At 35.6% G+C, this 15,897-nt stretch overlaps 1 protein-coding gene and 1 long non-coding RNA gene across 2 annotated transcripts; one reads left to right on the top strand and one right to left on the bottom strand.

Annotated features, from left to right (window-relative positions):
* Window positions 1-2,952: 2,952 nt before the first annotated feature.
* On the top strand, window positions 2,953-8,348 carry LOC112513331. The gene is made up of 4 exons (XR_003069272.1): window positions 2,953-3,770; window positions 4,656-4,830; window positions 6,583-6,663; window positions 8,161-8,348. It is a non-coding gene; the product is annotated as an uncharacterized LOC112513331 (long non-coding RNA).
* Window positions 5,339-8,440, bottom strand: LOC112513330 (inactive glucose-1-phosphate adenylyltransferase small subunit 2, chloroplastic). Its single transcript, XM_025119562.1, has 9 exons — window positions 8,270-8,440; window positions 7,651-7,944; window positions 7,192-7,444; window positions 6,928-7,103; window positions 6,733-6,836; window positions 6,539-6,650; window positions 6,079-6,177; window positions 5,858-5,986; window positions 5,339-5,751 (listed from the first exon to the last, which is right to left on the bottom strand). The coding sequence occupies exons 1-9, from the start codon at window positions 8,411-8,413 to the stop codon at window positions 5,635-5,637; spliced, it is 1,428 nt and encodes a 475-aa protein (XP_024975330.1). The 5' UTR covers window positions 8,414-8,440; the 3' UTR covers window positions 5,339-5,634.
* Between the last annotated feature and the right edge of the window lie 7,457 nt (window positions 8,441-15,897).

Here is a 15,897-nt window from a genome sequence, read left to right as displayed (position 1 = left end):
CAACCATTCTCTACTTTTTTTAACACATAAAACAACTTTTATACATATACACCAACCAACATGGAAGAGAGGGGAAGGATAAAATTTGCAGTCGTKTGTTAATGTATATTGCAGGTGTATGTGTGTACGATGTTACTGCAAGAAAAGTGAGTTTCAGGGACGGGCCTTTGAACAGTTTCATCCACAAGCTACAAYGACAAAATGTCGTCTCTATATATTGTTTATGAGGATACATGGACTTTTAGTGACGATAAAACTCGTTGCTAAAACCCTTGTTTCTTGTGGTATGTGGGTTTAACCTCTGTGTTGTGTATGTGTATTTTGCGTTGATGTAAAGGGAGTAATAAGGGGGAGGGGGAGTCATGGGAGGGGCATCAATGAATGGAGGAAAACTGGTTGTGGAGACATATAGTGTAGGGGGAGCTCGTAGATGGGGGTCAACATGAGGAAGACGGTGAAAACGTGAAGTGCAGGTGTGTGGCTGGCTTTTATGTATGTGTGTACATATATTTATATGTATTATTTTATTATATATAATAATAGTAATAATAAAGTAATTAGATATTTGTTTTTTTTATCTTTTATTAGGAAAAGGATAAGAGATTGTAAAAAAGACAAAAATATCCTTATACTTAACCAGGCTAACTAAATTCGTTAGCTTGAGGGACTTGGAGCGTGCATTTTTGCATACCATAGGTACCCAGAGTGTAATAAATGCGTTTTAGGGACCTTAGTCAAACAAACCTCAAATCATAAGGACCAAGAATATAAATTACTCTAATAAGTTACTATCTACATCTACACTACTATTTCAAATAGATCAGTAATGATGTTTTTAGGTACACTGAACATGATATGACATAATTAATAAAATAAGGTGGTGTTTGGTTCGCAGAATGTTTTTGGATGGAATGGAATCTGTTAAAGGAATTTGACTTTGAAGGAATTGGAATGAAATGTTGTCAGGTTTGACCACCTGTTTGGTTGGCAGACATTGAAATGGAATCTGTTAAGGAATTGGAATCTTTTTGTTTGGTTCACAGAATGTAGCTTTAGAATTGGAATAAAATTTTGGTAAATGACCAAAATGTCGTTTTTTGAAAATTAATTTTTTAAAACTAAAAATACTTTAATAAAATAATTATTTAATATGTAAAACAATATAAAATACACAACCCAAATATAATCATAAGCCAAACGACGTTACTAAATCGATGGTGGTTCAGATTGATGGTGGTCCATAGTGGTTCAGATGGTGGTGGTCCGCAGTGATTCAGACCGATGGTGATCCGCAGTGGTTCAGATGGAGGTGGTCAGCGGTGGTTCAAATAGGCGGTGGCGGTGGTGGTTGTTCAAATCAATGGTGGTCAGCGGTGTCCGACGGTGATTCAGATCAATGGTAGTCGTCAGTGGTTGGCAGTGATATAGATCGATGGTGGTCCGTTGTGGTTCAGGTGACGATGGTCAGATGTGGTTCAAATTGGCGATGGATCATATCAGTGATGGTCAATGGTGGTTTAGATCGACAGTGCTTTAGATCGGTAGTAGTTGGAGGTGGTTCAGATCGATGGTGGTCCGTGGTGGTTCATATGACGATGGTCGACAGTGGTTCAGATCGGTGGTGGTCCACGGTGGTTCAGATGGCGGTTATCGTTGGAGGTTCAGATTGACGGTGAATCAGATCAGTGGTGGCTCAGATCGGTGGTAGTCGGTGGTAGTGGTCGACGGTGGTTCAGATTGGTGGTAGTCGGCGGTGGTCGACGATGGTTCAGATCGGTGGTGGTGGTGGTCAGTGTGGTTTAGATCGGTGGTGGTCCATGGTGGTTCAGATGGTGGTTATCGGCGGTGGTTCAGATTAACGGTGAATCAGATCAGTGATGGCTCAGATCGGCGGTGGTTTGGATCGGTGGTAGTCGACGATGGTTCAGATCAATGGTGGTCGGCGGTGGTTCAAATCGGTGGTAGTTGACGGTGGTGGTGGTCGGTGGTGGTGGTCGGTGGTGGTTCAGATCGATGGTAGTTGGTGATGATGGTCGGCGGTGGTGGTTCAGATCGGTGGTAGTCGGCGGTGGTTCAGGTTGGTGGTGGTCGGCGGTGGTTCAGATCGGTGGTGGTGGTCGACGGTGGTTCAGATTGGTGGTGGTGGTGGTCGGTGGTGGTTTAGATCGGTGGTAGTCGGTGGTGGTGGTCGGCAGTGGTTCAGATCAATAGTGGTCGAGAGGTGGTCGACGATGGTCATATTGAGTTTAATGAGATTATAATATATTAGGTTAAGGGCATATTTGGTATAATGAAGATAGAGATTCCATTCCATCAAAATACCATGTAGTTGCTAAGGAATGTTAAAATCCTTTATCCATGGAATTCATAGGAATCTAAAGATTCCTTCCGTCGAAAAGAATGAACCAAACGAAGGAAATGAATCTGGTCAAAGGAATTCAACATTCCAATTCCTTCAGATTCCTCCAGAATCTGCGAACCAAACGCCACCTAAAACTCATTAATCCATGTTTGACATGACTTTTATGTGAAACAAACAATAGCATAGTGAAACAACTTGGAAAAGGTGTGTTCCACCCACCCCAATAAAACAAAGTGGAACAAACCTATAATTTACTAGTATTCTCTTGAAATATGACCTAGTTCTCTTCTAAAAGACGTTCCTTGATTTTCTTGTTTGTGCATTCATGTCTCTTTAAGATTTCTGTGTCCGTTCATATCTTTAAAGTTTTCTGTATTTAGATTTTAAAAAATAAATAACTTAAAAAAATATGGCAATTTGAGTTATGAGTCAAAAATAATTGGAGGAAGACCCCTGAAGTTTCTGCTCATCACAAGAAAGCCCCCACAAGTTTTCTAAAATTCAGAAAAATACCACAAACTTTCTGAATCTTCAGTTCGGTTAAAAGTTTCTGCCACCCAAATCCCAATGTCAAATTAGAGTTTGATTTGCTCATGGAGGTGTTGGTGGTGTAAGACCTGGTGTTTTGATCCGTTCAGGTATTTGGAAAAGAAAACACGATACAGATCTGCATCGCCTCGTCTCCGATTGGAAATTCTGAGCTGATTTTGATTTTATTTTACCATGTTATATATAGATTTTGATATTGATGCATCGTTGAAAATTCGATCTCATGGTTCATAGTCGTAAGCAAAATTGCAGCTTAATTCAATGTTTATTCAAATTCCATGCTCCCGAGCGCTACCTCAATGTTTTAGGATCTTGGATTGAATTTCCCCTTTCTTTGAAAACACTAATACACTTTCTTGTTTCGTGACCTTAAGAACTAGCAATTTTGATTTTCTACTTTTATGAATTTACTACACTTCTTTCAGCATTTGAATTAAACATGAACAGCAGAAGTTATGGTTGCTAGGTTAAATGTATATCCACTATCCATGTTACCATCAAGCTCACGATGTTCTTGGTTTTTTAAAGAGAGAGTTTCTTCTTGATGAGAGATTACTTTTAACTGTTCAGATGTTTTTTTTTTCTATGCAAAAGAATGAGGGTAGATTTTGCGGGTGTTGTAGATTTGCATCTGATTTTCTAGAATTTGGTAAAGTGAATTCTAGTTAGGCTGCGATCACCATCATTTCCATTCCAAAAATGGTGATCACCATAAAGCCTGTTGTTCTAGTATAGTGTAATAGTGTAATACAAACAATGTATTGTGTCAATTTTCTTGTGACTTAAGGTTGCAGAAACAATGGTTCTTGTACCTACGACCCGAAAATTGATCAAGAAAAAAGAAGAAATTCACTGTCAGGTAGTTTGCTACTTAATATTTCCAGATATATACAGCATTCTGTTGGATGATGTTCTCTTTTGCTTGATCAAGATTTCTAGTACATGCGAATGTTTCATATGCCCCTTTCGTGAGATGATAAATGACCCCTCCTTGTCTAAATATCTAATTATATTTGCCACCTAGTTTTCAAGGATGCAATGAATCTTTATTTTTCTTTTTACTGTAGATTTAATTGTTGTCCAGGTCCATATATTTACATTTGAGACAAAGCTCTTAGCATCATGACAAAGCTCCATATAAATTTACGTCACATGGGTGGAAACCTACTAATGTGAGATGCCATAAGTAGTTCAGTTACTTTTTAACCGTACATGGTCAGCGAACGGGTGGGATATAATGGGCTAGTTTGATTTGGTTTTAATCCATATTGTTGATAGTTGCTTGATTTCCTTGTAGATTTTTGCCTCTGGATCATACCACTCAATTTCCATGTACAAGAATCTTTGCAGACATTTTCAATGTCAATGAAATGAATAATATATTTACAAACCATCTAATTCTATCAAACTATACAAACCATGATATTAGGAAACAATAGAGATATTTATGGACATTTATCATGATTCATTAATTATGATTGAGATATATATGGAAGATGATAAGGTTCATTCATTATGATCATGACTCTAGATGGACGACGAAGATTGGTTTGTATAGTTTGATAGAATTGGGTGGTTTGTAAATGAAATGTCCCCTATATATATGTTTCCAAATAGTAGCACATCTCCTGTTTTTTTATCGACTTTTTAGGCTTCCCTGGGTTGTAAGTGACTAAGTGGCAATTACACTCTGAACTGCATCAGCATGAGAAGCTGTAGTCCTAAAGTGGGTTTTTTTATTTAGGTATTCCATCAATGGAACAAGAGACTGTCGGTTTTAGTTTAACGAAAACCGTGTTCCGCCACAATACTCGTTTGTGGGACTTGTGAATTCAGATTTAATCAAGTCAGCAAACTCTAAGGGAGGAAAAGCTTTCATTCACAGCAGCACATTCTTTCATCCAATTGTTTATGCATAAGTAAGTTCTGTAATATAATTTGGTTAAAATGCAGATACAAAAGTGCCAAATGTTTCCGTCTTCATTTTCACATTTCTCCATTACATAATGTCAAAGAAGATGTATCCTGATATAAGAAGTTCAGATTTTCAGAGGATGAACATCATTATATGTTGTCATGGTTCTCATACTCCTTTTGTACCAGTTAATTTTTCTACTTATAAGAAAATGTTATATATAATAATACATTGATAGATGGAACAAGAAACGGCATGGCCATAGCAACCTTGAGTTTCTGATGGTACACGGTGCTATAGTGGTTGTTATTTTGTTCAAATACAAAAGTGTCCCCTAAATTTGGTGTCAGATATACCATGGTCTTGATGTTAAATACTTATATCCCAATATGCTTTTTTACAGTCAAGATGATCCAAAAGTGGATTGCTGTTAGCTTTTTAAAGCATTGGATGGTATTCCCTCAGCAAAGTCATGTTAAATATCGAGTAAATGTGTGTTGTATAAATTGATCATGTTACTAAATCACATTTATGTGCTCTCTTTACAGAACACTCGAGTAATTTCATTAATGAAAAAACCCAGTTTCTTCTTAGTCAAATTCACAATATCCAAAGCTATTCCTATACCTATTCCTGAAATCTCAGCATTAATCTCCTTAAATCCATCAAATTCCCAGCAGCATATGCATCATCTGAGGTTTGTCCTTTAGTTTCCCGCAGCCATAAATCTTCAAGTCTGTGAAGCAATTTTGGTATTTTTTGATGGGGATCAAAGAAGTCTTTTATGATTGATTTCTGTTCGTTGATGTCATAAGATGCTATCGTCTGGGAACACTGCACCTCGCACAACAACAATTATGCCTGCTGTAATGATGTATCCATCAGTTTCGTTATTCCCTTCCAGCACGCTGTCCCTGTTTATGATCTACATGACAACAAAGCATACATGTTCTTTTGTGTTAAGAACAGAATAAATGGTCTTACTAAATTTTCAAATAGCCTGTGTGTTTATGTATCTTGGTGAGAAATACCTTAACATTTTTGCCAATTTTCGCATTCTTGTCTATTATAGCTTTCTTTATGTAAGAACCTTCCCCGACACCAATTGGAACACTCGCTTGCTTTGTGTGTGTGCCACAAATGTTCTGCTCAAGTACGCTCTGTTGGCATGCGAAATTAGAAAACAAAAGGACCGACAGTAAGTTTTTAGCTTTTAAGGAAGAAAATCTTGGTAAAGCTGATTATCATTTACCTGATAGATATCAGATCCCATGATTACTGAATCTTCTATTACAGCTCCATCTCCAACCCTCGTTCTTGGCCCAATGACTGCATTTCTGATGCTGCATCTCTACTTTTTAAAGAACCATGAAATATTGCATGAATAAGAAGAAATAGGGTTGGGTTCAGGGCAAAACCGCAAAAAATGGAAAACTGAGCACACTCTAATAACCATTCATCTATACCGTATGCACATGTGCATAAAAAGCAATTTGTTTGGTATGCACATGTGCATAGAAGCCAGGAAAAATTTTCAGTTACTTTTATGCACATGTGCACATCTTACAAATGAATAATTATTCGGGTATTTCTAAGTTCTCCATTGTTTTTATGGTTTTCCCTGAACCTGAGTCTCTCTCTCTCCATATATAAAAATTTATTTATGTATATGGACACACCCACACATTCTCTATTCGATGGAAGTTTCATACATTTAGAATGCAGCCATCACCAATGACGCTATCTGTGATGACAGCCTCGGTTACTAGAGATGGAGGCAGATGTCTTGGCAGAGTGTAGACTGGAAACTCTCTATCATAGAAGCTGCTACCAAGAGGTGAAGTATGTAGTTAGTTTTTTTCGCTCTCTGATTTTTACATTCTTTTCAGGTTTCAGAAATACCGACTTATATTTCATGTTTGTTTTCTTTGCGCTTTCCATATTTGCATGATAATATGCTTCAATGCTTCTCATGTCTTCCCAATATCCATCAAACCGGTAAGCATGAACCTATATTTACATCAAATATAAGGTTCTTTTAAAAAGCTTTTTATTGTGATTTGTTTATTAGAAATAGTAAAAGAATCCAAGCAAGACTGACCTTCAATCCTAAGGATATTGCACCTGGTATTACTTCATACTTCAAATCGTTGGCTTTAGGGAAAGATTCTTTTAAAAGCTTTATCATGACATGTCTATTCATGACATAAATCCCCATACCAGAAAACTTTTTATGAAAACCATCGTTAAACTTTGAGCCTTGAACCTGAAAAAGAGATCAATCTGATCTTCTTTAAGAATCATATTCTATCAAGAACAATGACCTAAAATTACCTGTTGAATGTATGCCACTTAACTGATAACAGCATCAATTCTGGTTCCTCTCGGAACAAAATAACGCGGTTTTCAGAATCTAATGTGAAACTACCAAAACCTGTATTCTGATCGCTCACGCTATCCAAGACAGCAACTGTTATATCGGCCCTATTCTTCCTGTGTGCTTCTATAAGTTTCTGATAATCCATCTTGTAAAGATGGTGACCTGGAAGGACCAAAAATTCGACTGCTGGATGCTGTTCTAATACCCATAAACATCTTCTCATAGCATCTGCAGTTCCCTACATATATAAAAAAATCCCAAATTGCTACAAACATGTTTGGATAATATTTATGTATGATAAGGGGTATTCTGTCTCTTGGAACAGAGATAAGACATCTTACCCCTCAGAACCTACCTTCGAGTGGGATATACTATGTTTTTCGTTTGGTTTTGTAAAATACGTATGTATGCAAATGTAGTGTTAAAATGTGACTAATGGAGAACCTGGAACCAATTATTGTCTTCTGGACTCTGATAAGCTGCGATGACTTCTAGAAATTCTTGATTTGCTAGTAATCCACCAGAATATGCTCTAGAGAGATGGGAGTTTAATGAAGTGGAATTAAACTGTGTAAGGGCATATATCTTTGTTATATTGCTATTGATGCAATTACTTATGACTGCATCAATAAGCCTGTAGCTTCCTGCAATTGGAATGGCACCTTCTGATCTTCTCTTTGTTAATGGATACAATCTCGACTGCTGTGACCCTTCTCCAAACACCACCGCGGCAACACTCTGGTAAATTACATTTTCATTTTATTTCATTTATATGTCAGTGTTGGAATCCCATATCAGCCCCATCAAAACAGGTATATATGTGAAGCCTTCCACACATCTTAACATGGTATAAGAGCATGGGTATGTGTCTAGTTGATGTAGGATTTCAACAATTAGGAATTGTATCATAACAAAAGCAAATAATAAATCTAATGCATGCCATTGCTGATGCAGATAAAAGAGAGCTGGTTTGCTGGAAAAAAAGGCGAAAACAAAACACAAATCTTATGGTTCGTTAATGAATGCCAAATTGGTGATGCAGACAGATAAAAGAGAGAAAGACCTGGTTCGCTGGCAAAAAATGCGAAAACTGGCATTCGGGTCTCTGGGAATTTGTTATGGACAATCTTGAAGGGAGCTTCCATAGTGGCTTTTCATGGTGGCTATGGAGTTCCAGTTTTAGATTGTGAAGAGTGAGCAGTGGCATTATAATTTTCAAAAAGCAGAGGAAGATTGAGAGGTGATGATGATTTTGAGGTGAATTTCATTAAGATATATTTATTTTGATTTGAATTTATAGACTAATGTTTATGTGATCAAAGCTGTAGGTTTGTAATAGAAGGCTTCTTGATGGTGGGGTGGATGTTGCAGACACAGAATACTTGGCAGAATTGACCAAGCATGGTATAATTCCTTTTTTAGGTTTCTTTGCTTTCCTCTCCTGGTTTCTGTCACTAAAAAATGATTCATTGTACCATCGAAGTTAACAAAAGTTTATAAATTATTTATTTAATGTATCTTTCTTACCAAAAATAAATAATATTATTTTTTTTATTTATAGTAATATTTTGTTTATCATATTTACTTCATTGCTTCGTTTTATTTTCTCACTTTTAGTTTCATTTTATAATTTTGTATTGTTTTAAGAATGCGAAAGAAGTTTTTGGTTAACTAGACTTGGGATCACGTGAGATAAACCTGTTTTCGTGAGACCCGTGAGACCACTTTTTTACACTTGAAACTTCACAGTGTTTTTGCTGTGAAGGTTTGACTTTTTTAAACCTTCACAATGTTTTTGCTGTGAAGTTTCAAGTGTAAAAATGTGGTCTCACGAAAACAGTCTGGTCTCACGTGAACCCAACCCTGGTTATATATATATATATACTTGGGATCATGTGAGACCTAGGGTTTTTCGTGAGATCCGTAAGATCAATTCTCAACCATTGGATTAAATCTACAATCTGAACATTTATAATCACAAAATTGCCATGAGACTTTTCAATAATCACAAAATTGTCACCGTACAACTTTAGATCATTAGCTTATAAAGTTGATCAATGAACATAAATTGGTCACGAAAAACTCTTAATATTTATGACGTATTGGTAGGGCTTACACTTATGTTTTATTTGAACATATTTATTAGTTAGTTACAAATTAATTTTATAGAGTATAAAGGAGGAGCTTTAAGAAGTTCTACGTCTACGTATTCGATTGTAAACTTAAATTTTTAAGAGATTTTAAGATAATGAAATAAATGTTTTATAATATGGTAAATATAAGAAATTTGACTTAAATAGCTATTCCACCCATTAAAATTGGTCATGCTTCTCCTGGTTACCTAAATGTCATTACATCTGCAATATTATGGACTTGACTAAAAGACAAAAAAGTTCAAACTCTACCAGGTTAACAAGTGGTAATGTCGCAATTGCGGCCCTGGCTGTCGTAATTGCATACATGGTTGAATCTAATAATTTTTTCTGTCTTTTTGCCAGGTCCTTAATATCGCGGACGTGGATATTGTGGACATAGTGACATTTAAGTAAACCCGAAAGAGGAATGGCTAGAAGACCAATTTGAATGGGTGGAATGGTTACTTGAGTCAATTTCCCTAAATGTATTACGTATGAATATATCCGTAACTAAAATTTTGAAAATGCAGTTAAAAAGATTGGGAAAAAGATATTGATATGGATATCGAAATTAAAGAGAATAAAACACTTTTTTTATAAAATTTGTTTGGTTAAAAATTTAATTATATTTAGGATAATTTAGATTTTTAAAATATGTGTTTTTAAAACTTGATTCATATGCATGGGAAGGGTAATATGGATTTTCAAAAAATGCTTTAATTCAATCTTTCATTTACATTTTCGTAGTAAACTTTATGGGCTCAAACATCGATATAATATTCTTAATACCTTTTTTTTTAATTGAAATCATAAAGTATACTAGGGGTGCAAAAATCGTGTTTTGGAGTTCAAACTAGTCCCACCTTTTAACACTGTTAGATCATGTTCCATTAAGTCAGTCATATGCCTCTCATGTGAGGGGCATTTTGGTCATTTCCTCTGTTTTCTTATTTTCTCAAAAGAATAACACAAATCAATATTTTATACTTTATATATAATGAATAAATATAGTATATAATCCCTTCTCCCTTTTTGTCGTTGAAAGATGCTCATTCCGTTGAACGCTCGACCAACTGCCCTCCTCTTTCTCTGGCGAAATACATTCCCCTCCCCTTTCACAGTGAACCCCTTGTCCCTCTCCCTTTCTTGATTTAGTTTCATGAAAATAGTGGGAGGTAGGTTGCAGTGGTGGTGGTGGTATGGAGTGGCAGTAGTGTGGTGCATCTTCTGGTTGAAAAAAGAAGGGGATGTAAAGAGAAAGGGTAAAATGACTAAAATGCCCCTCACATAAAGGGCACATGACTGACTTAACGGAGCACGTTCGAACGATGTTAGAAGGAAGGACTAGTTTGGACTCTGAAACATAATTTTTATACACCAGTATATTTTATAATTTCGAGGGATGAAAAACCAAAAAGAAAAGGTATTCACAAAAGACCAAGTATGTGATTCACTCTATATTCAAAGTTAAACATAGAAAAATTAGTACTTGAAGATCAAGATGAACATAAAAAATGTTTTGTAATTTTTGTTGATAAAGTAAATGAGAGAGGAATTCAATACAATATATGTTAAAAGTAAGCTTCAAATAACCACAAGAGTGATGCCTGATTAGTTTGAGTTTGACTCTAAAAGTCAAAAATACCTGGAGGTCCCCGGTTCAAATCCAAGGAGAAATAAAAATTTCATTGTTGCCACGGAGGTTTAAATGCAGTGACTTCGGGCTATCTACAAAGCAGGTGGTCACCCTGGGATTAGTCGGCTCGCATAGCGGGTTGGATATCTAGGTAACTAGGTTAATAGAAAAAGGTAAGCTTCAAATGAAAACAATTCTAAACATGTATTTAAGAGAGTATAATAATAAAAAACAGAGAAAAGTTCAATAAAAACGCTAAATATCGTCCAAAAGTAGTAAAAAAAGATTTATATGTGAATTCATTGAAAAGAATCTGAAAAATCTATCTTAAAATGCATGCGAACCGACATATACAAATCTAGGGAAATTGACTCAAATAGTCATTCCATCTATTCAAATTGGTCTCCTACCTATTATTCTCACAAGTTTATCCAAATGTCACCTCGTCCATAATATCCGCATCCGCAATACTGCAGACCTGGCTGAAAGACAGAAAAAAATTATTAGATTCAACCCAGATACTCAATTGGGACGGCCAGGTCCGCTACTACAACGGTGCCACTTGCTAACCTGGTGGAATTTGAATTTTTTTTGTCTTTTAACCAGGTCCGCAATATCGTAGATGTGGATTTTGTAGGACGTAGTGACATTTGGGTAAAGCTGGAAGAGGAATGGCTAGGAGACCAATTTAAATTTGGTGGAAATCTATTCTCATTTTCTTATTTAAACCAATCAAATTATTTTAACATTATTGGTAGGCATGGCAACAGGGACGGGGATTGGGTGGGTTTTGTAATCCCCGGCCCTGACCCTGGTTTTCAATAACAGCCCTGAGCCCCGACAGGTACAGGGATTAATATCCCGTCCCCGGTCAAACCCCGGTCTTGGTCAAACCCCATGAAGATTATCCGTTAGTTTGAGTTTAACGGGGATTCCCGGCCCCAACCTCGGTTTGAGTAACAGCCCCGGTTTGAGCCTACCGGGGATCTCCGACCCCGGGACTCGTTTTAGCTGGGAATCCCCGTCTTCGTTCAGATTGAGATAAATCACCATCCTTAAACATTTATACGGTAAGCATAGAAACTGAAATTTCCCAAAATAATATATGTCCGTCGTTGTCCCAAAAAAAGATCACTTTGATTGATCGCCAAAAGGAGAAATTTCAATTTTCATAAATAAAGTAAATTTTATATTAAATAACCTTTAACTTTTTATAGATTTAGGCCGTTTACCAAATGCTTATTCGGGTAAGCGCTTATCAAGTCACATTCCCTTACCGGATGAATATGATAAGAACCAAAAATCTTATCTAGTAAGAGTGAAGTCACGAACTGAGAGTCTTACCCGGTAAGTGATGGCGACGACTCTTACCACGGTTAGCACTTACTGGATAAATTATTATATATGATGTCGTTTGGTAGACTAAAATTTTACCCAATAAGTAAAAGATAGAATTGAAATTTACCGTTAAGCACTTACCAAATAAGTGTTTAGGTAAACGGTCCCTTACTTAGTTGCTATTTGTATAAAATATTACTTTATTTTTCTATTAAAAAGACTTTTTTTTTTTATGATTTGTCATCGTCCTAAAACGAGAATTCATAAATAAAACAATTTTAATTTCGTAAATAACCTTCACCCTTTTTTTGAAGATTTACTAGGTAAGCATTTATCAAGTAACATTATTTTATCGCATAAATATAGTAAGTACCAAAGAATCTTACCTGGTAAGAGAAAAACAAGTACCGAGAGTCTTACCCGATAAGTGAAAGCAATAACTCTTACCTTACCGATACATTGTTGTATTTGATACCATTTTGGTGGATTAAAATCTTACACGATAAGTAAGTGATAATGTTGTATTTTACCGATAAATATTTATGCAGATAACCATTTTGTAAACGGTCCCTAAGATGCCATTTGTAGAATTTAGACCTTCAAATAATTTATGACAATATAAAAAAAATATTTTAGAAATGATATAAAATAAATACTTCACAATCATATTAATTAAATAGTGTAGAAAATATGCATCAACGGTTTTTTTTCTCTCTCCTCGAATTATTTTTATGGTAGAAACAATCAAGACTATTATTCATACCCTGTTTTTACTCATATCATTAGGGGTGAATATGGTATGATACCATTTTTTTTAATACTGGGTATTAATCAATTATAATTGGTATACACGAATTTATATCATGTACCAACCAACTCTACTTGGTACCACTTTTTTTTTGGTCTATGTTGGTATGGTTTTGTACCAACATCTCAAAAGTTGAAGTTACAATTACGAATTCATTAACATGAGTATAATCGGTTGTTCAAATAATGAGGACTTAGGGTTAGGGTTGCTATGAGGACTTGAGTTGAGGAGGCTGATTAACGAGTTAGAGACTTAAGGCGTCGTTTACCTAAATGCTTACTCGGTAAGTGTTTAATGTTAGGAGTCTAACACTATAATTTATTTTATTGAGTAAGATTATAGTACATCAAAACCTATCCTATACAACAATTTACCTGGTAAGCGCTTATTCGGGTAAGAGTCATCACCCTCATTTACCGGGTAAGACTCTTCATCCTTATCATCGTTCTTACCGGGTAAAATTCTTGGTGCTTGTCATGTTCATCCGGCGAGAAAAATTATCCATTAAGTACTTAGCGGGTAAGCGTTTAGTAAACGGCCTCTTAATTAGGGTTGCTATTAGGACTTGAGTTGAGGAGTCGTTTACCCCTAACTAGTAAGTAGTAAAGTCAACCACAACGGTGGTGCCTGATTGGTTTGAGCTTGGCTCCAAAGGTTGAAAGTACCTGGAGGTCTCAGGTTCAAATCTAAGGAAGAATAAAAATCCCCTTGTGGCCATGGAGGTTCAAATACGGTGAGTCCGAACTATTTGCAAAGTAGGTGGTCACACTGAGATTAATCGGCTCGCATAACGGGTTGAAAATCCAGGTTAATGAAAAAAAAGTTAGTGACCAAGTAAAAATGTGAAACAAATAAAATATTAAATTAACAAATAATTAAATTCCTCTAAAAACAATCAAAGCATCATATGCATAAATAATGCACTAATAATCATTGTAGTTTATTTAAGATTTTTATTTACAATTTTCGTAATCATACGTGATTTTCTAATCGTATGTTGATTTAAAATTTAAAAATATTGATTTAAACTAAACATTGAAAAAAGAAAAATAATGAAAAAACATAATCACATGTGATGTGTAGCAGAACACATTTAAAATGTACTAGAAGGTTATTCGCACAATGCAAGGAGATACATATTGATTTTAATGTTTTGTTTGTTTATTTATTTTCTCAGTCGATGTTATAATACGGTTTTATGTGATTTTGAGAAAAATAATGTTATTAAACATGAATAAAATATAAATATGAAGATATTATAAAAAATTGAATTTTTTTTATATTAGTCACAATCTAACTATTTAAAATTTCTCGTTTTTTGTATATTTTTTAATTCATTTTTTTATTTTGGGTTTAATAATATAATATTTTATAAAGATAATAATTAAATATTTTATTAGAACACAATTGTAACACCCTCATTTTTTTTTTTGAGAATGTCACGTAACCTGAAACCATTTCCTGAATACATATTCCAAAAGATGGCTAAAATATCACCGTTCAAATCGTTTACAGCGGAGGTCTTTGAATCACCAAAAATTAACTTAAGTTCTAACCCGCTTCATACCAGGTTAAGTTACAATAGATTAGTACAACGCTGCTAGACAAAACTAAAGATAAGATAATAACTAGTAACTTTCTACGCGAGTCCCTTGCCCTTATCCAACTTCGAACTTCCTGGCCCTGAGATGCATACTATAGTCAGCTTATAAAGCTCAGTGAGTTCATGGTTTGCGTGAGTAAAGATCATTTCACATCATACATATCAACTTGTAAACTTTGTACCAAATAGTATGCATTTTCTGAAAAACATCCAATACTGAAAGAAATATATCTGTAAGATACTGAACATATGAGATCTCGTATAACGTTTAGTCAGGTATGGGTCATTTAGTCACAAACACACCCTGGGTTGATATTTCAATCTTAACTGATCACCCACTTGTCCGGATAGTGTTTTATATTGGTCGTGACTTACTGGTCAAATGTCCACCCTTATATCATCAAACTTTTAATATGGAATACTATGCTAGAGTTATTTGAAAACTGATTAAACACATAGCATGTAACCATTCATAAAATAGCRTACATGTAAAATATATCATAACATGCATGTAAACTGAAACATCATGCATACGTACACATCATCAGAAATTCATATCATATAAAAATAATTTGTTCTTAGGTATGCATCCCAGTGAAATCTCATGAAGACTCACCTGACACCGTAGATTGCTTAACTAACGTCGCTGACTGGCAACCTACAATTTATAATAGCAAATAACATATAATGATTAATTTCTCCCAAAGGCTAACATAAAAGTCAACTTACGGTCAACTACGTCGACTAAGGTCAACCTTGGTCAACTATGTTTAAAACGTTCCTCACATCAATTAAAATTATAGGAACCGTGAGTTCCGATATAAGGTGTATCGTCTAGCTATATATCTTAAAACGCCCAAGTCTGGAAGAAGGCCAGAGCCTCTGTGGACGGCCAGAGCCTCTAGTTGCATTGACAGAGCCTCTGGGCTCCTAAGTCTTTTAGGGCCAGAGCCTCTGTGGTTGTATCGACAGAGCCCTTCTAATTGTATACCATACTTAGAAAATAATTCCATAACAAGGACCAGAGTCCTTCTAGTTTCTCTTCCAGAGCTCCTGGTCTTCACGACCAGAGCCTCTGGTTCTTAGCCACAGAAAATATTCCAACACAGGACCAGAGCCCCTCTAGTCTCTCTTCCAGAGCTTCTGGTCTCACGACCAGAGCCTCTGGTTC

Source organism: Cynara cardunculus (genome assembly GCF_001531365.2).
Source record: "Cynara cardunculus var. scolymus isolate 2C chromosome LG 5, CcrdV1, whole genome shotgun sequence".
In the NCBI taxonomy this organism is placed as follows: Eukaryota; Viridiplantae; Streptophyta; class Magnoliopsida; order Asterales; family Asteraceae; genus Cynara; species Cynara cardunculus.
Note: the sequence above shows the minus strand (reverse complement) of the source record. Positions and strands in the feature narration are given on the sequence as shown.

Excerpts from the sequence above, each read along its gene's own strand:
- LOC112513330 (XM_025119562.1), bottom strand. The coding sequence starts at position 8,413 with ATGCCACTGCTCACTCTTCACAATCTAAAACTGGAACTCCATAGCCAC. Across the intron at positions 7,104-7,191 it reads AGAGGAACCAGAATTGATGC|CTCTTTTTCAGGTTCAAGGC; the intron begins TGTTATCAGTTA and ends GATCAGATTGAT. Across the intron at positions 5,987-6,078 it reads TGGGATCTGATATCTATCAG|AGCGTACTTGAGCAGAACAT; the intron begins GTAAATGATAAT and ends GCATGCCAACAG.